We start from the raw sequence: 24,487 nt of genomic DNA, 5'->3' as shown, positions 1-24,487 counted from the left end.
GCTGTATTTGAAGATTTGAAAAATCTTCTTGCCTCAGTTCATGTGTCATGAGACCAAGCCTTCTGGTTGAACCAGGTCAGGACCTGCCCCAAAATCTTCATTTCTCCTCTTTTGGAGTTTAATTATTTGGTAAACATTTACTGAGGCTCTACAAAGTAGATCCTGATATTGATATTAGACACTTTACATATGTAATAAGGAGACTATGTAGTTTTCAGCTTAATCAAATTAATAGTAAAGGCTAAGGTACATTGAGAAACAGCTCTCATGGCCTGCCTTGACAGTCAAGTATCTTTGTCCCTAAGGATGAATCCCTGTCTACCTAATGGGCTAGTGGAGATCCTTTGAGCTTTGCAGGAAAAAAAATGAACTTTAAGTCATGATTAGTCTCAGATCATAGATTTAGAACTGGTAGCAAGAGGCCATATAACCCAGCCTCCTCATTCTATAGATGAACAAATTGGAGGACCCAAAGATATTAAGGGCCTCATCCAAGCTTACAGAAGTAGCAAGCAGCAGAGTAGGGATTTGAACCCAGGTCTGCAGACTCCAAATCTACTCCCTGCTGTTTCCAGAAGGAATCTTTCCTTGAACTTGCCAGCAAATCATTTGGCTTTAATACTCTAATTCTTAGAGCAGTTGAGCTCCATGCTGGTATGTAGATGAGGGAGCAGGTTTTATGGCCTCGTTGTGCTTACTTGGTTGAGGAAACTAAGTAGCAAAGTGGTTAGAGCACTAGGTTTAGAATCAGGAAGATTAACCTTCATGAGCTCAGATCCTGCCTCAGACACTTTCTAGCTATGACCCTGTGCAAGTCGATTAACCTTGTTTGCCTCAGTTTACTCATCTGTAAAATGAACTGGAGAAGGAAATGGCAAACCACTCCAGGATCTTTGCCAAGAAAACCCCAACCAGGATCATGGGGAGTCAAATACGATTGAAAAGACTTAACAACAATAGTGCTAGCTTAGTGTTTAGGCTATTTCATTCTGGGCGTTGTCAGCTATTTTTGACTTTAAAATAGTTTGCATTGGTCAGAATTTGATAGTATCTGGGCCTTGCCTCCTAAATACATATAATGCTAACAAGTCAAAAAAAGCTCTTTGTTTATTATAATCTTTTCCAGGAGTCACTGCAATTTAGGAGGCTGAATTCCATTCTCCTTATCCTATGAGATAGTAAGAGAGTGCTGGCTTGGAAGCCAGGAGATGTGGGTAATTCTGGTCAGATGCTACTGTTCTGGAGAATTGTCTCATGTTCAACAAGTCATTTCATTTCTTTCCTTTCCTTTCTGCCCAGGGTCTCATAGCTAGTAAGTGTCTGAGGCCAGATTGGAACTGACTCCAGGGCTGGTGCTCTGTCCAAAACACCATCTAGCTGCACCTCAACAAGTCATTTCCCCTTTCTCAGCTTCAGTGTCCTCCTATGGAAAGTCTCCAAACCTTTCCAGCTCTAAATCCTATGAAACAATCACTTCCCACTAATCTTCTCCAGTATTCTCTTTCCTTTACCATTGGCTTAAGCTCATATCTTCATTCTTTTCTTATTCCCCATTCAAGCACCGAATGGTGGAAAATGGAATGTAGGAGATACCCAGGTCTCAGACTGCTCCAGAAAGAAACAACCCACTGGTGTGTAGCTGTATTTCCCCCTCAGAATCTCAAGTCTCAACTTTCCCTTTCCCTGCTGGTTTTTCTTCATGTAATTTCCCTTTCATGAGAGCAAACAAAACTCAATGCCTTTTGGACCAAGCTAGTCTGAATTGAGTCTGACTGATACCTTGTGCTTTGACCTGTCTCCATCATTAGTAATTTCTGTCAGATTGGGACATTTTATGAAAGATTTTCTTTGGTTCATACAAGTAAGTGTGGTTACGACTTTCAGCAAACTAGTAGATTAAATATGCTTTGCACAATCACAAAAATGGAACTGTTATCAAAATTCCAGCCAAAAAAATGCCCAAACCCTGCAAACATTGATTAGAAGGAGTCAGCTTTTGTAATAAGATACAGACCAAACTATTCATCAACGAAAAAAAAAACCATTTATTAAGGACCTATTATGTTCTGTAAACTCTGGTAGGTGTGAGGGATACCAAAAAAGACCCCTCTCCAAAAGCAGTCTCTGTCCTCAAGATGTTTACAATCAAATCATCCAATACTGTCCTATTAGTCAGACTTTAACTGACCCTCACTTCTAAGCCCCAACAGAAATATGGCAACAGTCCTAATCCAAATCAGGGAATAATTCAATTCAGCAAATATTTGAGTTCCTAGAGGGTATGACATTCTGTTCCAGGCAGGACATACAAAACCCAAGACCCAAGTCTTTGGGGATTTTTGAACTGCCAGCAATCTATGGTTTGCCTCATTCCAGACTGAGTTGTCTAGCCCTTGCACCCAGCTATAAAGTCTGCTATAAAACTGTCTCATCTTTGGGACTTTGGTCTCTGCATTTTCTTATGTCTTAAGTGACCTTTCTCCCTGTTTTCACCTGTTGAGTTCCTAAAGATCAAATCAGATGATACTTCCTTCATATCTGCTTGGTTGATGATCATTGCAATTCACATTTTGAGTATAACTGTAGAGCTATAGAGATGGAGCTTAGTCTCACAGCCTGAGTGAGCACAGATAATAGTGACTCCAGGTATAACAATCTTAAGAATTCATATTTCTGTGGTACCTAAACGTTTACAAAGAACTTTCCTTACCAGATGGGCTATGAATAGAGCACTGGGCTTGAGAAGAGTCATTTTCATGAGTTCAAATATGGCCTCAGACACTTACGAACTGTGTGACCCTGAGCAAGTCACTTAACCCTATTTGCCTCAGTTCCTCATCTGTAAAATGAGGAGAAGGAAAGGGCAAATCACTCTATTATCTGCCAAGAAAACCCCAAATGGAGTCCTGAAGAGTCCGACATGACTAAAGAATTACTGAATTCCTTACCAGGGCTCTGTGAGTTAAAGAGTATAACTTATTTTCCCCCCGTTTGTAGATGAAGAAACCAAGGCTGAGGTGAAAAGGGAGGGGAGTGTGAAGTAACCTGTACAGGGTTATGGTAGAAAATTCAGAATTTCAACCCAGGGCTTCTTTTTCTACATCCGGTTTTCTTTCTACTATGCCATGCTTCTAGGGTACTTCTGAGCACCCCTCAGAAGCAAGCACTGGACCTGGAATCAGGAACATATGAGTCCAAATACAAAGTTATTAACTGTGTGACCTGGGTAAGTCACTTAACCTCTATTTGCCTCAGTTTCCTCAACCCCCACTAGGGCTATTATGAGGATCAAATGAGATGATATTTGTAAATCTGTAAAAAAAAAGAAAAAATCTATTAAAAAAAGAGAGAGAAAATGCTCAGCATAGTGACTAACACATAGTAGGCATTATATAAATGCTTATTCCCTTCCCTTATGAGCAGTGGGAAAATGAACCATGGAGGCAGAGCTAAAGCATCTGTGAAGGTCTGTAGGGATGTTTGACAGACCAACGTTATATTCTTCTAGGACTTGGAATTTGATTCCTGAAACAAGGCCAACACCTTTTCATTCCATGGTAGTTAGATGCCCCAGGCAGTGTCTCACCAAAAACTGAGGGTCAGGTCACTTTGTGTCTTTGAATCCCCTTTATTTATTTTTTTTAAAGAAAAAAGAACCTTGCATCTCTCTGGCTATTCTGATCCCTTCCTGCCTCCATCCTTCCTTCCCTCCCACTTTCCTAACCTCCCTCCCTCCTTTCCTTCCTTCCTTCGTTTCTTTCTTTCTTTGTGTTTTTTTTTTTATTGTTGCTGTCTGGGACTCCAAGGAAAGCATGTGAAACTTACCTCTCTTTCTTTTCCTTCCTTCTCACTTTCTTATAAACTTCACAAACAAATAAAACGAGGAATAAAGACATCTGTAAAGCCAAACATGCCAAACAATTTTTCGTTTTGATAACAGGAAGAATGTAGAAAGAAACAAAATCTTGGCATTAGTATCTTATTTATTCTAAGCTCCTTTCTGATCTAGTTTCTATTTCTCTACTTCCCCGAATCTCAGAATCTCATTGCTTCAAAGGGACCAACCTTCTAGTGCGTCTATTTCAACCTGTACTTGAGCAGAACTCTCTTCTACAAAGTCCTGACCCACTGTTCAAGTAACTCTGTTTCAACTTCCAATGATGGGAAACTCATTACCTTATGAGGTAGTCCTCTCAACTCTGGGGGCAGCTCTACTCAGCCAACTTTACTGCTGGGGATTTTTTTATATATAGAATTATAGTCCCTGAATGCAAGGCTCTGATTCTGCTTTCTGTGCTCCATTTCTCTTTGTATGTCTTTTCATATTTCCTTATATTCTTTATATTTTCTCTTTTTCTGACATTACAATATTTTGTTACATCCATATATACTATTCATCCATCTGATTGCTGCTCATATGGATTTTTGAGAGATACTGGGATATAATGGATGGAACACTGTTATAGTGGACTTGAAGTCAGGAGACCAAGGTTTAAGTTCGAGGCCTGCCACTTAAAATGCGTTACCTGAGTGACCTCAGGCAGATTATTTCCTCTCCCTGAATCTGTTTCCTCACTTGCAAAACAATTGGGTTAGATTCAATAAAAATCTAATGTCCATTCCAGCTCTAAGATGTTATGGTTTTCCATTTGAAGCTCATACAAATAAAGCTGCTGTGAATTTTTTACGTATACACTTCAAACAGTTGTCCAATGGCTTTACCTACTGAATTGTTCACCATGGCATAGAGATGAGTTTGGTTTCTCAACCTCTATACTCTAAAAGCATAACCCCTTAGTTCCTATCAAGCTGGCACAGCTTTGGATATGGGCCACTGTAACAGACTGTGGGTGCATAGAAAAACACAGATAAGCGGAGAGAGACTAATCACAGATTGCCATAGGGAGATGAGTTTTTTCAATCAAAGAATATCTATTGCAGGATGGAGAGGTGGTAATAGCAATGAAATGGCAGATACATGAATTATTAGTGTAATATCCATAGGATATTTCCTCAGAAATAGGATTACGTATTAAAGGGCAGGATCCGCTTTATAAATTTTACTGTTGAGAGTCCTGCTAGAAAATCAAAATTATGTCAGATCACAGAGCCCATTGACCAGGTTTTTTGAGTGGTAAGGCTTGGCAGCAAAACCTCTTCACACTAGGAGCCTTATGACTCAGTCCTTAGAGAACTTGTCAATGAGTGATTCAGTTTTGGGGAAGCACCAATCCCCCTGCTTCATATATAGAGATACCAATCCTTCTAGGAAATAGAATTGGGATTTCCCTCACTGCCCACCCCTCTCACCCCCAGCCCTCCAATCCCAGTCAGTTCCTGGAGAGGTTTCTGACTAAAGGAGTAGATATTTGTAGTTCTGCACGTAACCTCCCTCTCCTCCTACTGAGATCATTTGATTAAACATTATTTCTGCAGGAAAGGCAATTTCATCCTAGACTGGAGGGTATAGATGTAGATCTGTGTAGAAACCTTAATAAATATTGATTGGATAGTTGGCCCCGACAGCTGTTTACTATGATTTGCAAGAGAAAGTCTTTTCTTCATATTGGCAGAGTAGCTTGCTGGAAGCTAGCTGAACTATGAAACTAATACTCTGGAGAGGGGGAAAGAAACATATAGCAATAGCAACAATTATTTAATGCATCCATAATGCTTTCAAGTTTACCAGGCACAACTCACGAAAACTACATTAGTGGAGGGAGTGGCCACATGAGTGAAATCGTAGAGCATGGAAACCTTGGAGTGTCTTCTTTATAGTCTTATGGGAATCTGTTCAAGACATAGAGTTTACTGGTTATAGGAAAAGTCCTCTATTCTCTTATAGATGACTCAGAGCAGGGAACAACTAAATGGATTAAAGGGCTGTAAAAAATTAATGCTTGAAGGAATTGTTAAAGGAGTTGGGATTGCTGATCTTGGAGAAGTAAAGGCTGAGGTCAGCAATAATGTAGAATCCTCTGAGAGCATGCATGATACCCATCTCAACTCTTGCATGTTAGATCAGTACAATGCTTTGTACATGGAGGCTTTGTTTGGGGACCTGCCGTAGTACGTCATAGTGTAAGGTAGGACAGATGCTTAATTGAGGCATTCATAGGGTTATAATCTAAAGTTGGAAGGGATCCCAAGAGACTTCTAATCCAACCCTCTCATTTTATAGCTGAGAAGACTGAAGCCCTTAGTGATTCAGTGATTTGCCCAACATCACGTAAAGGTGGTAAACATCAGAGGCAGGATTTGAACCTGGATCCTCTGACTTCATAACCAGTGTCCTTTTCCATTGTTCCATGCTTAAGTATATGCCTGTTCCTCAGGACAGTTCCCAGCTTTTTTCTGTCTCTATTGAGATTAGAACAAAAGAAAGGGCTTAATATGCAATATTTTAGTTAGTAGTTACAGACAAAAAAGGATTCTAAGATATCAGGAAATAACAAGTTTAATCAAGTCTGAAAGTAGATTCTAATTTCTTATCTATCTCTTCCTGATTGCCCCAAGCTGCTCTCCCCTAATTCTGGTCAGCCCTGTAACAGAAGGTACCAGCTTAAGGCCATTTTAAGCTACTGAAAAAGGTACCTAGGTAGTACAGTGGATAGAAGGCTGCTGGTCCTTGAATCAGGAAGAACTGATTTCAAATGTGATCTTAGACACTTATTAGCTGTGTGACCCTGGGCAAGTCACTTAACGCTGTTTACCTCATTTTCCTCATTTGTAAAATGAGTTAGAGAGGGAAATGACCAACCACTCCGGTATCTTTGCCAAGAAAACCCCAAAAAGGGTCATGAAAATGGCTAAACAACAAGAAGCTAACAAAAACTCACAACTGCAGGAAGACTTTATGGGGACTCTGTATAAAGGTAAACTAAAAAAAAAACTAAACTATCCTTGCCCTCCTGGGTTCTTATATTCTACTGTTAGAAGCTATACATGTAAGCTATACTTATTAGATCATAGGACCATAGGTTTAGAGTTGGAAGGTACTTTAGAGACCAGCTAATATAATCCCCTCATTTTACAGATGAGGAAATAGTTCCAGAGAGGTTGAGGGGGTTGATAATGCCTGATACACAGTAGGTGTTTAATGAATGCTTGTTGCTTGATTGTCCAAGGACATACAGGTGATAGATGTCACAGCTAGACTTTGAAATCAAGTCCTTTGATTTCAAATCCACTATTCATTTCCCTACACTATGCTAGTATCCATTATCTATTGTGATTTGGCTGAGTATATTTCATCAGGTGAGTTGGTAAACATTCTAACAATCAGAAATTGTTTAGCAAAGAAGTAGCATTTTTTTTGTATGCCTCCCCTTTCTCACTACCTTCTACCTCCCCCGCTTTTATTACAATTAAAGCCAGACTTCAAGGGAGTGTCTGAGAGAAGGCTTGTCTTTGAAGATGGCAAACAATGGAGGGAAATAGCATTTCTTATGCAATCCCTGAAAATGTGTCACTGTGTATGAGGTCATCTTTAGCTGGGAAGAAAATTAAAAGACAATCTTACCCTCGTAAGAGAGGGGAACCTTAGCCAGAAGCCATGCCCGCCGATCAATATTTCTATAATTGCCAAGAACATGACACCAAACAGCCAGAAGGTTATAGAGTGAGAGCAACAGGAAATTAGAAAAAGAGATTTATCACATTGAAAATGTTCTTGGCACAGAGAACAAATCTATTTTGGGCTAAATTTAACCAGCTGAAATTTCATTTTTAAAAATACCATCCTACTCAACTTTGCAAAAAAAAAAGGTTTTGCCTTTTATTGAGAAATCAGATTTTATCAGAAGGATGGAATCCGTTGTGCTTTGTCAACAAGGGTCTCAATCGAAGATCTGATCAGTGAAAAGCAGGCCCTGTGGCCAGTTACTGTAGTAGAAAGCATTGTCTTTGCCCTTCAGGAATTCACAGGACAAACATAAAACCATCTAGCATGGACAAAGAACCATTGCAAACTTACTGTGCAACGTAAGGCAGCTGGGTTGGAAGAATCATGAAATCTTCCTCCAAATCCCACGTACTTTACTAGCTGTGTGACCCTAGGCAAGTAACCTAAGCTAATATTTTGTAAGTCTTACAGTATTTTAGAAACATGAGTTGTTAGTGGTGGTGGTAGTAGTTGTAGTTTTAGCAGTAGGTACTAATAGTACTAGTGGTGATGGTGGTAAAGCAGTTATCTGAGATGACTTTTTATGAATAGGCTACATAATGTAGAAAGTTTTGTTTGAAATATCAAACTAGAAGAGTAGATTGCTAGAGGACATGAGAAAATACTGTTTTCTCACGGGATGAATGCCAAATAAAGTAACTCTTGGAGGTGATATCGCTAAACCTGTATTTTACGATATTGAAAAAATTGAAATACGATATTGAAAAAATGAATTTAAAATGTAATAATATCTTGCTACAAATTATCACCCATCTAGAAAGTATGTAACAGATATCACAAACCGGCGGTGCCTTTTTCAGCCCTTAAGAAACCCTAGTTATATAATGGATAAGGCCTCATGAGAATCATGGTTTAAAAAAAAAAATAGCAAAACCGAAAAAACTTGAGTGTCTTGAAGAGAAGTCTAGGGATACAGGTCTTTAAGAGAAAAAAACCAAAGGGAATTTTAATCTCTGAAACTTTCTTTTTGACTTTGGTTTTTTCTCTTAAAAAAAAAACACCCTTAACCCAAATCACTCTGGTTGCAGATTAAGCCCTACTTGGTCACTGTTTGAGCCCTCATTGGTTCAGAATGAATGTAAGTAACAATTGTGTTTCTATTTTGACCAGAAACCCTGAGGGTCTTCCCCTCCAAGAGCCTTTTTTTTTTTTTTTTTATTAAGAGGCCATTCTTTGCCTCATTTTTAAAAGCCTTAATCATTGAATGGGGCTGCCTCAATCAAACTGAGTCCTGTTAAAGACCTTAGCTTCAAAAGGCTAAGGTCCCTCACTGCATCCTGGGCCATCTCCAGTCTTCCTGATCCATATCTGGCCACTGGACCCAGATGACTGCAGAGGAGAAAGTGAGGCTGGTGACTTTGCACAGCCCTCCCTCACTTAAATCTAATTCACTTGCATGTCATGGCATCGCCTCCCTGATGTCATGGTCCTCTTCAAGAACGAAGGACAAACAGCAGTAACATCAGAGATACAGGCCAGTCATGGATCAGATCAAAATAAATTTAAGCAAAGGACAGCAAGCATCCTTTGATCTGAGGCCTTGAAACAAGCTAAGTCAGAAAAAGACTAAATGGTACTAAATTGTGAAATATTTGAGGGCAGAAGTAGTGGGGGTTTTTTATTTCCTCACTTCCTTGCATACTTAGTGAATGTTTGTTGAATCAGATTGAAGAGGAAGAAGGAAGTTAATCTGGGTTCAAAGACCCAGGTTCAAAATCTGTCTGACTCTGCCACTCCTGAGCTAGCTATGTGACTAGGTAAAACACTTTCCCCTCTCTGACCTTATTTCCTCCCCTATAAAAGGAGGCAGTCGAACAGTATGTTCTCCAAGGAACCTTCCAGTTTTATGATTCCATAACCTAAATGTGACCAAACCAGAGTTATTGAGTAGTCCTTGTTATAATTTTTCAGGATAGGCACTGGATCTGTGCTTTCATCATTATAGGAAACTCCTGGGTAAGGAAACTCCCTCTACCAATATATATTCTCTGCAGATGGTAGGCTTACTGAGCTGCCTAGAGGACCAAAAGGTCAAGTGTCCTAACCTAGGGTCACACAGGCAATATATGTCAGAAGGGGGACTCAAACCCAGGTCTTCCTGTTTTCAGAGTTGACTCTTCACTAAGCCGTGCTGCCTGAGAGACTGAAGTGCTTTGTAACCTCTAATAACCTCTAATGTCTCTTCCAGCTGTAACATTCTGTGTCTCTAGGAATCATTACCCATCCTGACCTGCAGGTGTGTGGGTTGTCCCACAATGTATTTGTGTGGTAGTGGAATCAGTCAGATCTATGCCCTATGTCCTTAAAGATGCTACTCACAGTCTGGAATTTTGAAAAATATCAAAAGTTGATCGTAGACTTCACAGCTGAAAGAGACATGAAAGTCCCCTGATTTTACAGTTTTGGACAGCCCTGAGTCCAGATTGATTGAAGAAGCCTCCCAAATGGTGTGATTATTTTAAGTAATATGCCTTGGAAATCAATAGGCATTGTATAACTGTCATTTTATCCTCCTTTTAAAAAAAAACCTGCAACTTAATTAGTATAGTAAATATCCCTCTACTATTACAGATAAAAAAACTGTTTTGCACTTAGGGTCTTAGAGATTTTTTTAGGAAAACTGTGAGGGGTTATGGGTCTTGTGTGGCTACAGCCAGGTTGTCATCAGCTAGACTTGAACCCTGGTGACCCTGACTCACCAGATGTCAATTGCTAACATTATTATCTCTAATAATTAAAATATTGATTGTCATTCTGGGATTGTATAATAGATAAGATATTAAGTACCTACTCTGTGTCAAGCACTGTGCTAAGGTTGAAATATAAGCAAATAAGAAAGTCTCTAACTCTCTAGTGAGTGAAAACTACACAGAAAGGGAAAGTGGAAAAGAGGAAGAGGGAGAGTACATACAAGCAGGGGCATGGCCTGGAGATGGCCTGGAAGGTATGGGGAGGACAAGTTCTGGGCAGTATAAGCTCATCTGTCTGATCAGGAATCTCAAAAGTAGAACCCAAGGTTTCAAAGAGAAACGATTATGTTTGGCATCTCCTTAGAATCAGTCAGTTAAAAATAATTTCTTCAGCACCTTCTATGTGCCAGGTCCTGAGCTAAGTGAGAGGGAGGCAAAGAAAGGCAAAAGTCAGTTCTTGCCCTCAAGAAACTCACAGTCTAATAGGAAGAGAACATGAAAGCAACCTTGTATAAACAATACATATATACACAGGATAAATTGGAGATCATTAACAGAGAGGAGACCTTAGAATTAACAGAGATAGGGGGGTAGGGGGAGAAATAGGATTTAAGCTGGGAATTGAAAAAAACTAGGAGGCAGAGATGAGGAGGGAAAGTATTCCAGGCATGGTAAAAGACTAGTAAAAATGCAGAGTCAAGAGATGAAATATCTTGTTGGAGAAATAGCCAGGAGCTCAGAGTAATTGGACTGCAGAGTACAGTGGAGTCAAGTACTAATTTGTAAGCTCCTTGAGGGCAGGGACTCTCTTTTTTGCCTCTTTTTGTATCCCCAGCACTTAGCACAGTGCCTGGTACAGAGCAGGTACTTAATAAATGTTTATCGAATTGGATTGAATTCCCTTAGTCATTACCCTCTTTACCCTCACAGGATGATCATTAGGTTGGACTTTGAGAGAAGTTATTATTAGTAGTAATTATAATCAATGTAAATGTGATTCTTATATTGGAAAAAGCACTAGACATGTTATCAGAGGATCTGAGTTTAAAGACCCTGCTCTACTACTACCAATACTACTACTACCACCACCACCACCACTTTCACTACTACTACCACTATTACTACCACAACTACTACTATTTCTACTACTACTACTACTACTACTACTACCACTACTGCCACTACTACTACCCTACTGCTATTACTACTACCACCACTTCCACTACTACTACCACTACTGCTACTACCACTATTTCTACTGTTACCACTACTACTACTACTTCTACCACCACCACCACCACTACTCCCACCACTACCACTACTACCACTACTTAGGAGCTGTGTGACTTTGAACAAGTCTCCAAACACCTATGCCTCCATGTTCTTTTCCCTTTGATGAGAGTGCTGGAATAATCTCTAACATTCCCTAAACTCTGCCGTCCTGTTGTTCTGTTTCTTTTGCATCCCAGGCTGGGCCTAGAGGATCATCAGACATTTGTGAAGCCAGTTGATGCACTTTGGGTAGACAGGCATTTGCTGTAACTTGCTGAATTATAAGGTTTTTCAGTGTAAGACCTTGTGGCTCTCAGGGAAGCAAGTGAGCTCTTCTGATAGGGTTACACTGGAAATAGTAATGGTGGGGGCATAATAAGAGCTGTTAAATTCTTCTCAACTGTGAACGCATGAGGATCACAGAAAACTAGAGCTGGAAGGGACTTTCCTACTATCTAAATTTTTTCAGGTTGGGAAACCGAACCCCAGGAAGGAGCAGTGACTTTCCCATTATCACATAGTGGCAAAGCTAGGATTTGAACCCATATCTTTTGACTCCAAATCCAATGCTATTTCCATGAAAATACCAGCTAGGTGACATAGTGGATAAAGGGCCAGGCCTGGAGTCAGGAAGACCTGAGTTTAAATTTGACCTCGGACACTGTCTGACCCTGGGCTAGTCACTTAACTTTGCCTCAGTTTCCTCATCTGTAAGATGAGTTAGAGAAGGAAATTGCAAACCATTCTGCCAAGAAAACCCCAAATGGGGTCACAAAGAGTCGGACAAGACTGAACAACTGAACAATATCATCCTTTTATACTTTCGTCTAAAGGACAAAACCTTAACACTAGAAGAATAGTTGGAAATAGATGGTAGAATTGCAGAATCCTGGGAGAGAAGTCCAACAAACATTCATTTTAAACCTAAGCAACTACATATAGGTATCTTGTCTCTCTTTTATCATAGAGGAGGAACCTAGGTAGAACTATCCCTCCTCAGCTTTGTATCACCTTCAGATTTGAATAGCACACTTGGATGATAAATATACCTTCGTCCAAGTCATTGATAAAAATGCTTAAATGAGGACAAGGTCAAGTCTCTATTAGACTCTATTAGAGACAGCATCTGAATTGACATCAGTCACAATTCTCTGATTTTGGTCACTCAGCCAGTTTCTGAATCCATCCTTCTACCAAGCCCACATTTTTACCATCCTGTCCACAAGCATACCATACATGACTTTTTAAAAAAAGATTTGCTGAGCTCCAGGTTTGTTATGGCCTATATCATTCCCCTGATCTACCAGTCTAGTAACCCTGCCAACAAAGGAAATGAGGTTAGACTGGCATTACTTGTTCACATTGAACATATGCTCACAAACCATACCTTGAAAAATATGTTCTAAAATTTTCTTGGGAATTGAAATCAAGTTCACTAGCCTACTATAAGAGGAATATTGGTTCTCTCTGATTAAAAAAAAATTTCTCTCCACAATTTCTGTTGTTTCTTATTTTATGTGATTTTTTTGAGATTGCCAGCAGTGACTCTAACAATCATACTCATAATTTCTTCACATGGGCCAGGAAAAATAAACACATTTGGGGCAACTAGAGGCTCTCATTTATCCCAGATTTGAAATTTTTTGTTCATTCTTCTTCTATCCTTAGTCCAAACATCATTTTCCATTGTAGCAAAACCAAGCACATTAGGAGTTAAATATGTCTGCCTTCTTTGTGTCCTCCCTTATCACCCTATCCACCCCAAGTGCTTTTACCCCAGTGGAGTATTGTTATCCATAAATCTGAATCTCAGCACTTTCTGGGTTTAAGTGTTCCTGCTACTTTTAAACGAAAGAGATATTATTCATTATTATCATAATATCATCATCAAATTATTAAAGTTGTATTCATCTTTGGTTATCATTCAACAGAGCCTTTGTTATGCTCTGTACACTATAACTTTTTAAAACTTGAGTTGGTAAATATTACCTGTGTAGCTACATTGTTGTTTTTTTAAGACCTTTCTCCACTTTTCTTCATTGGAATACTTTGTTTACCAACCTGTTTCTCACTGATAATTCCTCTCTCCTCTTAAGGCTTAAATCCTGACTCATTTGCTAACTTTTATGCCCAGCATACAGTAGGTGCTCAGTATTCATTGACTGAGTGAGTAAATGAGAATAGTTTTGTCTCCCTAGTAGAATATAGGCCCCTTGAAGGCAGAGATGATAGGACATCTTGTACTTCCAGTATCCTCCCTTAGTTCCAGTACAGTGCCGAGGACAAATTACATGAAGCTGATCAGCATTTGGGGATTGGATTGTTGACATATCCTGCCCTTGATATCCTCCATTTGTACTGAGCCCCAGTGGACCAGACTAGACTTCCCAGTAAATACTCAGGGTGCTTTCACCTTCAGACACAGTCTATTCCTAGAGATAGTGTCTCAGAGAATCACTGTAATCAAACTTCTGCCTCTCAGTACTGAGCACTTCCCTTTGTGCTGACATCGGTGGAAGCTAGCTGATGAGCAGAAAGATACAAGGAGAAGGCAAGAGTAGGGCTTAATCAGACAGCACTGAGTGAGTGGAAGAGCAGTAACTTTGGAGTAAAGAATGATACAAGAAAAACACCCTGGCAGGATGGAAAGAGGAGTGACCACAGGGGAAGACCCAGGTTCAGTCAACCAGCAAGCACATGCTCACTGTGTGCCAGGCATTTTGCTGAGTCTGGGGAGACCAAGAAAAGCAAAAGAAACAAAAATAGGATCCCTTAAGGAGCTCACGTTCCAATGGAAAAGACAACAACCACATAATAGCTGCCATTTACATAACTTTACATAACTTATCTATTTGATCCTCACAACAAACAATCCCATAAAGCAGATGCTATTACTGTCCCCATTTTACAGATGAGAAAACTAAGTCTGAAAGAGGCTAAGTGACTTGCCCAGGTTTACATATATACTAAGTGTCTGAGGCAAGATTCGAACTCAGGACTTCTAATTCCAAATGCAGTGCTCTGCCCTCAAAAAGCAGATTGCCTCAAAAACAGAAAACAACTATGTACCCACAATATAAATGGAAGATAATCTCAGAGGGAAGGTACTAGCAATGGCAAGAATCAGAAAAGGTCTCCTACAGGAGATTTGATCTGAACTGAGTCTTGAAGAAGATCAGGAAATCCAGAAGGTAGAGGTGAGGGGGGAAGAGTTTTCCACACATGAGAGGTAACCATTGGTGAAACAAGGAGTCTGCAGATGTTGTGCTGTGTTCAAGGACTAGCCAGAAAATCAGTGATCACTGGATCATAGAGTACATAGAGAAGTATAAAGAGGAAGAGCACTGGAAAAATACAATTTTTATATTTGTTCCTGGAGGAAATGGGGAGCTAATGGAGTTTATTGGATGAGTGGTGACATGGTTAGACATGTGTTCAAATCCTGCCTCTGACACTTAACTATGTGTGTGTGACCTCAGGCAAGTCACTTAACTTTTCTGAGCCTCAGTTTTCTCATCTATAAAAGGAAGAGTTTAGGCTTAGGCAGCCTTGGGAGGGTGTCTTTCAGCTCTTGTATTCGTCCTTCGTTGTCGAAGAAGACCATGCCATCAGAGAAATGATGACATGACTTGCCCTTGACTTTGTTTTGAGTGAGGGAGCACTGTGCAGGTCACCAGCCTCACTTCTCCTCCACAGCCATCTGAATCCAGTGACCAGGTATTCCTCAGGATGACTCTCTTTCAGCTCTAGATATATAAAGGCAGCTAGATGGCACAGTGGATAGAGTGTTGGACTTGTAGTCAGTAAGACCTGAGTTTGACTCTTTCCTCAGACACTTACCCAGCTATGTGACCTTTGACAAGTCACTTAGCCTCAGTTTCCTCATCTGTAAAATGGTAATAATAATAATAGCATCCACATCAAAGGATTGCTTTTAGGATCAAATAAGATAATATGTATAAAGTGCTTTGCAAACTTTAAGGTGATATAGAAATACTAGCTATTATTGAAATAATCTTTTTTAGTTATCTCAACAGAGTGGAAAATTGTGTTGTACCCAGTAACAGGCACTTGATAGTTGTAAAATCTAGTATTATTATACACACTTTCAGGGCAGGGATTGGGTCTTCTTCACCTCATATTACCCTCCTGTCATTAACTGGCATGGTGACTTGGACGTACCTGTTTTCACTCCAGTGCTAAACAGATGGATGGTTTCATCAGTAAAGGGAGAATTCCCCCCATTGATACAGATTGTGACCCTACTCTTAAGGTTTAAGGAGATGATTAATCTTCATCAAATCTGCATCTCCAACCATTAGACTATGAACTCCCTTACAGGAGGAATTATTTTTTGCCTATTTTTGTACCCTCCAGTACTTAGCGCAGTTCCTGGCACATAGTAGGTGCTTAATAAATGTTTGTTGATGGACTAACGATGCCTATAAGACATGATTGCATGGATGTTCCCACAACACTTCAAACTCAGCATATCCCAAGCCAAACTCCTTGTCTTGTCCCTAAGACCTGCTCCTTCTTGTGACTTTACTATTTCTGTTGATAGCACTACAGTTTGCCCAGTCTCTCTAATTTGAAACCTTGATGTTATCTGGACTTGTCTCATCTTATTGAGTCTTTTCTGAGAGTACTGGTCTACTATTTGGGATCTCATGGCTGCCAGCCATAACTGAGTCTTAGTTCTTGCTTATCCTAATCAGCTTTACCTGGGGCACCTGTTACCCCCTAAAACTGGTTCCGGAAATTTTGTGATGGCCCTGTAGTTTTCACTTTTGACTACTTACTAAACACTCACTGATCACTGAACCTTTTGCTTGAGGCACTGATTGGTCCTTAAATCTGTTCAGTTCCCTGAGTTCACAGTCTGCCACAGCCCAGGAACCCATCCCTAATTATCTTTTCCCCCTTCTGCCTCTGCAATTGTCTAAATCTGGCCTCTGCTCCTTGGCCTGCTCATCCCTGCCACACACTGAGAACTGTAAGATCATGTTTTCCAGGGTTTATTTGCAAAGGAAGAAAGACTATAGAAAAATCACAAATCATATACTAGGATAAAGTCATTCAACGTATATAAAAGAAAACTACCCAGCTTCAGACTGAATGGTGCCCAAGGTTTCTAATCAAATCTTTAACTAAAGTTCCCCAGGCCTAGCCTTTGATATCTTTTCTAAGCTGGAAAACCATACAGTTCCCTCTTGGCTCCAGAAAAAGATGAAAAATCCCCCTTCCTTGACCCTCTACTCTTACACAGAACTATTTGCAATTTGCCCACATGGGTACACTGGTTCAAGCTGATTTGCTGCCTTCATCTAAAATCCCAGGCTCACTTCTGGCCATTCAGGAAGTCTCTTGATTACATGGTGGGTTTGGGGGCATTTCACCCACATTCCTATATGTAACCTCTGGATTTCTAGCTTCCCTTCCCTTCCCCCTCCCCTGATTAAGAGAAAATAACGGTGGGAAAAAAAACAATAGCAGGTAACCATTACTGTTAGCGGTACCTCAAAAAAAAAGGCAACTTATCCAGAAAGTCTTCAGGAAGGAGCTATCCATTGTAATCCCATCCTCTCTATTCCCATTGTCACCACACTAATTCAGGTCTATATCACCTCCTTCCTGAACTATTATTATAGTCTCCTAATAGCTCTTCCCAGCTCCACTTTCGCACCTCCTCCAATCCATCCTTCACACTAATCCTCCTTATTCAAAGACCTGATCATGCTACCTTTCCACTCTCAACCCTCTTGCCTATTGAGGAAAATAAAAAGTCCTTAGCCTGGCATTCAAGTTCTCCACAATCTGGCACTTCCTTATTTTTGTAGCCTTGCCTCAATGGCTCTCAACCCATGTATCCTGTGCTTTATACAAACTAGATAACTGACCAACTCTCATTTGTTCTCTAAAATCTCCCACTTCTTTACACTGTCTGCTGTGCCTGGAATATCCCCTTGTGCCTTGAACTCCTGTCCTCATTGCTGCCTCCTGGCTTTCTTCAAGTCTCACCTAAAGTCTTTCTACAAGAAGCCTCTCCCGGTCCTCCTTAATCTTAGTGCCTTTCCTCTGACATTATCTGTTGATGCAGAGTTGTTGACCCATTATCCTTTTCTTGAGAGCAAGAATTGCCTCTTGCTTTTTTTTTTTTTTTTTGCATCACCATTGCTTGGCATAGTACCTGGCATATAGTGGGCACTTAATTAATGTTTGTTGACTTAACTTGGAATTCTATCCGATCCCCTCTTTTTGCTCATTTGATTTTGTCATGTTTTTCTTTTTTTTTCTTTGGAGCCAATTGGGGTTAAGTGACTTGCTCAGGGTCACATAGCTAGTAATTGCCAAGTGTCCGAAGCCACATTTGAACTCAAGTCCTCCTGACTCCAGGGTCAGTGCTATATCCCCTGAGCCACCTAACTGTTCCACTTATTCTTTAAAACCTAAATTAGGTATTGCCTCCTCCGTGAAGCACAGTGCCTGGCACATAGTAGGTGCCCAACAAAGCCTTGTTGACTTTTTAAATTTTTTCTGATTTCTTCAGAACTTCACCTTGAACTTTGTATAATACAGTCAGTTCTGCTGTAACAAAGCACACAGTTTCAAAAAGCACCGTATTGTATGAAATCATGCAATAAAGCCACAGACCTTATAGGAAAAAATGGGGTGAAGGGACACAGTACCCAAAAGCTTCCTCAGTGATGCATAAAAAATAAAGATTAACCTAATAAAATAGCAGCACCATTTAATACATGTTCAATGGTTCAGGATAAATAGCGACAGCATTGACAGCTGCAGTTTTAGGCCTCAGATGGGTTGTGGACCAGTCACCCTTCTTCATCCCACAGTCCTGCTACACTAGAAAATATTAAATAAACTTGGCACTTGCTTGAAGAAAACCTGAAGTTTTCTTGTGGAGTGCGCATCAGAAGGAGCGTAGCATGCAAGTCATTGTGAAATGGTGGTTTTCGACATTCTTGTTGTTTCTCAACGAAGAAAGTGTGAATAAGCAAATTCAAAATTTGAGTTATGCTCAAATGGTGACTTAATCTATCAGTCGCACCGGGACAAAGTCATTTGCAAAACGAGCGTTGCAATAGAACGGACTGTGTCTGTTTGCTCTTATGGACTTCAGTGGCATCATTACTCTGTTTCTCTGGATTTATCGTATCTCCTTACCACATAGTAAACTCCTAAAGGGTAGGAACTGAGTCTTAGCTAAACTCTATCATGTCCTACACCTAGCTAGCAGCACTCAGGATAAAGAAGGTACTTACTACATGTTGGTTTCTTTTACCCAGGAACCAAGACAAATTTCTATCCAATGCTAGAATGACAAAATAAATGCCTCTGTGTTGTGTAGGCAGTTCCTGACTTATGTAGGATTTGTTTTCATAGGGGAGAGGCAGTGCAGTGATGTGCATCTTGAGAGTCAGACAACGTGGTTTCCAGTTTTCATTCAGGTACTGTGTAATCCACTAGCAAGTCATAGAATACTAGAGTGTCCCAACTAGAAGAGTCCTTAGAGGTCATCTAATCTTCTCTTTTCCACACAATCAATATGGAAATGAACTTTTGGAGCATGAACCATATATAAGATAAGAAATTACCTGTATTCATTACTTCAGTGGATCCATGATTTAATCAGCATAGTACCGTCCTTGCTTTCCATAGACCTTCTACCGAGGTTTGTTCTTCCCACCCCCCCCCCCAAAAAAAAACTGGACTCCTTCCTCTGGTTCTTTGAATGTTTCATCAATGATGGTGCAGGTCTCAGGCTATCCATGTTGCTACATAACGGACCCATCTCTGTGGTGTCCTGGTGATATCTTGGATGCTACTTCTTGTATTCAAGTCATTGTTGGTCATGTACTGATTATGAGCACCCCCATCCCGCACATGTTTCCTTGATCTTTTCACCATCTGCTGTTTTGACTGTTCTTAAATTGTGAGGTTCTGTGGATTACAGGGATCAAAGATGTAGAACAGGAAGGGTAAATATCTAGTCTAAACCCTTCAGGTTCCAGAGGAGGAAATGAAGACCTAGATATCCTTCTATTCTTTACTCCATTTTCATTCAGGATTATAATTTCAGGTTTTTATTTCTGATTTTCCTTTCTTAAATAAGACAATATAATTTCATATTCTCAAGACTTCCTTTCTCAATAGATGTATTTTCAGGGTAATATTTGTCATTGGCTGAACCATGTTTCACAGAGGAGCTTTTTCAAACACCATAGAGTTTGTATTTTACCAAGTCCAACTGTTGGATAACCACATTTGCCCTAAAGTCCAGCTTAACTTGAACACATTGGATAACATATTAATCTAGAAATTTGGAACATTGTTGCCCATTATCCCTTCATCTTGTTCTAGAGGGCTGCCTAGTAGAGAGGAAATTAGGAGAATTAGGAGAAATGGATTTGAATCCCAATTCCAATACATTTTACACCTGTGACCAGAAATAAATACTGTGTAATGTAATGGATAAGTAGCTGACTTTAGAGTCAAGACTTGGAGTTCACATTCCAGCTTTCCTTTTTTCTTTTTTTTATGATTATAGGCAAGTCACTGCCTCTCTTGGCCTTAGTTTCCCCATGTTGAAAAGGAAAGGGTCAAATTAAGTGGCCTCTACAATTTCTTCCAGCTCTAAATCTCATGATGATAAAAATCACTTCTTCTCTGTGAACCTTAAGTTTCTTCATCTGTAAAAGGGAAGAACAATCCTTGTTCTATCCACCTCACAGAGTACTTAGAAGAAAAGCATTTTTGTAAATATTAAAATACTATAGAATTGTTTGTGATAGTTATTAAGTTGGAGGTAATGGTAGGAAAGTGTCCAGTTACACCAAGGTCCCCATTGGATTTAAAATAAGGGGGCCTGGGTTTGATCTTGACTCTGCCATTTAAAGTCTGTATTATTCTGGGTAAATCATTTCACCTAGTCCTCAGTTTCCTTGTCTGTAAAAGGATTGGAGTAGATAATTGTTTTTTGGATTATCCTTTCTTTGCATTTTATTTATATTTTCCTACTTCTTTTTTTCATTTATTAGTGTATTTGTTTTTAATTTTCAACATTCATTTCTATGAGATTTTGAGTTCTAAATTTCTCCCCTCTCTCTTCCCCAAGATGGCATGTGATCTGATATAAGCTATACATATACAATTATATTAAACATACTGCCACATTGGACTAGACAATTTTAAAATCTCCTTTCCAGTTCTAAGTCCTATCATAGTATAAAACCTCCTCGTATCCTGGGTATTCTGCGGAGTTCATCTATTCGTTTATTCACCAGACATTTATTAAAGACATTATTGTATGCAGAGCTTTTCCTTGTTGGGAGTGAATATGAAGCTTAGGCAAGACAGGCTCCCAAACCTGTGGTCCAGAAAAGGGATGACACAAACACAGATAACATTACTATGATCTCATCCTGGATGAGAAGATTCCACATTTTATTGTGGTTTGTTAATTTGCTATATTGGGCCTGTGTTTTGGGATCTGTTGCTCGCATGGGTACACACCTGCCTCCATTTTCTCACTTGGTCTTGAAGCGAGATCTCCTTACTGGAGAACTCACTTTGTCTGGTGGTGGTAAATTACCTAGGAGGGAAGGAAACCAAGCTCATAAGCAGAGTAGAGGAAGTCTAAGGCAAGATGGTTTTTATTAAGGAAATTGATGCCACATGCTTAGACCTCTATTCTCTGTTTGTTCCTATGGTCTCACTCTGGAAGGCACAATAGGCAGGGGTGGTCTTCTTCCCCAGCCTTGCGTCTCGCCTTGAGTCTGTGGTCTTAGCTGAGGCCAGACTCCCAAAGGGAGTTCAGCAGACATGGCTCACGAATAAGGCTTACAAAGTCAAGCCAGAATCATTAAGTAGCTGCTTTTCTATGGGAATGCAAGGAAATAGTCTTCTTATATTGTTTGCATTATGAATAATAACCCAGTGCCTTTCATCTGCAGGACTGAATGGTTTTACAAACATTAATTAATTCCTGGGACACCTTTATGAGTTAGGCAGCTATTATTATCCTCATCTTTAGAGATGAAGAAACAGAAGGGGTAAAGTAACTTGCCTTAAGGTCAGGAACCTAAACCATGATGAAATCTACCAGAATGCCCAACTTGTTCTTAGCTTCTTGACCCTACAACATTTCTATATTGCATCACCAGAGCCTGGAAGTATAATTTCTTATATTGATTTATTTCTTATATTGGCATCTCATATTCTCTTGCTCCTGACTTTCCTCTTTCTTAACTTAAAAAAAAAATGCCCTCCTTGAACCACAGAACTCCACTTTGTTGTACTCACATTGATGTAGAATATGGGGAGGAAGAGTTGAGGTGGGAGTTGGTTATTCTTTTGTGCTAAGAGAAACTATGAATAGGCCAATTAGAATCACTCAAGGGAGGTATGCCAAGCATTCCACTGTTAGGCTGTATCTTCTTTTGACATAATTATGGGTCATAGTCTGGCTTTCCTCCAGGGTGATTTGTGGAGGTGCCAGCAAATGTCAAAACATGAACACTTCCTCCAATTGACAGCCCTAAACCATTAAGAGATTTCCCAGATCTGGGGAGGAATGTCCTGCTTTTAACCATTTGTGCTCAGATTACAAAAATAGCCTTTTCAAAGTCATCCTATCTGCTTGAGTTCTGAGAGCCATGGCCAAAATTAGGTGGCTTACTGGCACAAGAAGAGTATGTTTAGACAGCAAGAAGTAACTGCATGATCAGAATGAGTCCTTGCAATGCTCAACATGTACACAATTACCTCACTTTGCTTATTTTGCAAGCATCTGGTTCTGGAGTTTGGAGGCTCTCTGCAGGTGACTGAGTTTAACAGCCCATCGTGCTGGTTCAGATGTCATTCTAATGCCTCCTGTTAGAAATATCTGCAGTTTGCTCATCCCTGTGTTTGTCATTTCACAAAAGGAAGGGCAAATTGTGAGCGTGACTGCCTAATTGAGTCTGTCCCTACAAGTTAAGTTTTTTTCCTCTTGTATCCAAGTTAGAAAAGGAAGGTCACCAGAATGTGATATGCAAAGGGACCTGTTTTTGTTTTAATTGAAATTAGAATAAGAATGTAGAATTTCTCTTTGAACACTTTAAATTCATCCATTGAACTTATTGTTTTAACCCATATACAACTCAGACTTTTTGCATTATCATGGTTAATATTAATTATCTACCACATTCTTCCCCTGATGCCTGATTGTGGTGTAGAGATGATCTGGGGTCTTCTAAGGCAATGGCTACAGTAGTATCTACTAATTCAGGAAAGCTTCAAGTCCAGTCCTATAGTGGCAGGACTATATGACCGTCTTGCAAACATTAGCCTGACTAAATTAAAAAAGGTTCACCACCAGGCCGAACACTAAGTGGTGAGCTTCCTGCTCTAGCAGCTTCAAAGACCAAACTATAGAGATGTGTCTTATTGGAAGGATCAGGGCCTCATAGACTTGGAGCTAGAGAAAACCTTAAAGGTTGTTTATTCCACTTGCCTTGTTTGACAGATCAAGTCAACAAGTATTTATGTTAAGCCTTTACTATGTGCCAGAAATAGGGGCAGTGAGATGGTACAGTGTTTAGAGTGCTAGACTTAGAGTCAGGAGGACCTTAGTTCAAATCTGGCCTCAGAAACTTACTAGCTGTGTGATCCTAGGCAAGTCACATAATCCTGTTTGCCTCAGTTTCCTCACCTGTAAAATGATTTGCAGAAGGAAATGGCAAACCACTCCAGTATATTTGCCAAGAAAACCCCAAATGGTGTCATGTAGAGTTGGACACAACTGAAAAATAACTGAAAAATAGATAGAATATCTGTTATCTCAAGATGGACTCATCACCAGGTTGACTAGAAGCTGGTTAATTGTTTAGACATATCAATCCATATAGACATTTCATCAAAGGAGTTGCAATCTCCCTCAGCAGAGGGAGCACCTGCACCAACCAAATCAAAGATCCTTGACATATCAATAATTACAAATAGTAATTCATAGAATTAATAATTATATAGCACTTTAAATTTTACAGGGTGCTTTTCTCACGACACAGCCCTGTCAGGGAGATAAGTGTATTATCTCCATTTTACAGATTTAAAAAAAAAAAAAACAACTCAAGAAACTTGTCAAGATGACGATAGAGCCAAGACAAGTCCAAATCTTCATGGTCTTCAGTCCAAGGTTCATTCCATTGAACTATGATGATGATGATAATTATAACTTATAACAGTATGAGAATAGTAATAATAGTTGATGTTTTAAAAGACCAAAACACTTTTGATATCAAGCTCTTACTCATTTGTTTCTAGGCAGCTAGGTGGTACAATGTATAGAATGCTAGACCTGGAATTGGGAAGACCTGAGTTCAAATCCAGCCTCAGACACTTACTAGCTCTGTGACCCTGGGCAAGTCACTTAACCTCTGTTTGCTTGTTTCCTCATCCATAACAGGGGGATAATAATAGTCCCTACCTCCCAGAGTTGTTGCAATGATCAAATGAGGGAGTTTTTGTAAAGTGCTTTGGAAACCTAAAAAACACTATGTAAAGACTAGCTCTTTTTATTTGCTGCCCCTCCCCAGCTTCTTAAAACTACCATATAGTTGCCATTTAAAAAGCTTGCTTCTGAAGACTTCGTCCTTTAAGATTGTTATATTTTGTTTAGTTTGCTTACTGGACCTTGTTTTGAGCTGCTTGCTTACCTTTTCTTTCTTTTCTCTCTAGGTATTTTATTAGCCGTGTGCCAGGCTTTGGAGAACACAACATCTGCCTTGAGTGGTGAGTTGTTAAATCTTCCATATTAAGTTCAGTTCATGGAGGAAATGAA

The 24,487-nt window shown here is 39.7% G+C and overlaps 1 protein-coding gene across 2 annotated transcripts in view; it reads left to right on the top strand.

Annotated features, from left to right (window-relative positions):
• Nucleotides 1-24,487, top strand: part of TGFA (transforming growth factor alpha) — a 128,423-nt gene that overhangs the window by 26,502 nt on the left and 77,434 nt on the right. For both annotated transcript variants that reach the window (XM_072635292.1, XM_072635291.1), the window contains exon 2: nt 24,385-24,438. In XM_072635292.1, the coding sequence (XP_072491393.1) occupies nt 24,385-24,438 (54 nt within the window). The remainder of the gene's footprint in view (nt 1-24,384; nt 24,439-24,487) is intronic.

Source organism: Notamacropus eugenii, chromosome 1 (genome assembly GCF_028372415.1).
Source record: "Notamacropus eugenii isolate mMacEug1 chromosome 1, mMacEug1.pri_v2, whole genome shotgun sequence".
In the NCBI taxonomy this organism is placed as follows: Eukaryota; Metazoa; Chordata; class Mammalia; order Diprotodontia; family Macropodidae; genus Notamacropus; species Notamacropus eugenii.
The sequence above is the reverse complement of the archived record's forward strand: the minus strand, read 5'-3'. Positions and strand labels throughout refer to the sequence as shown.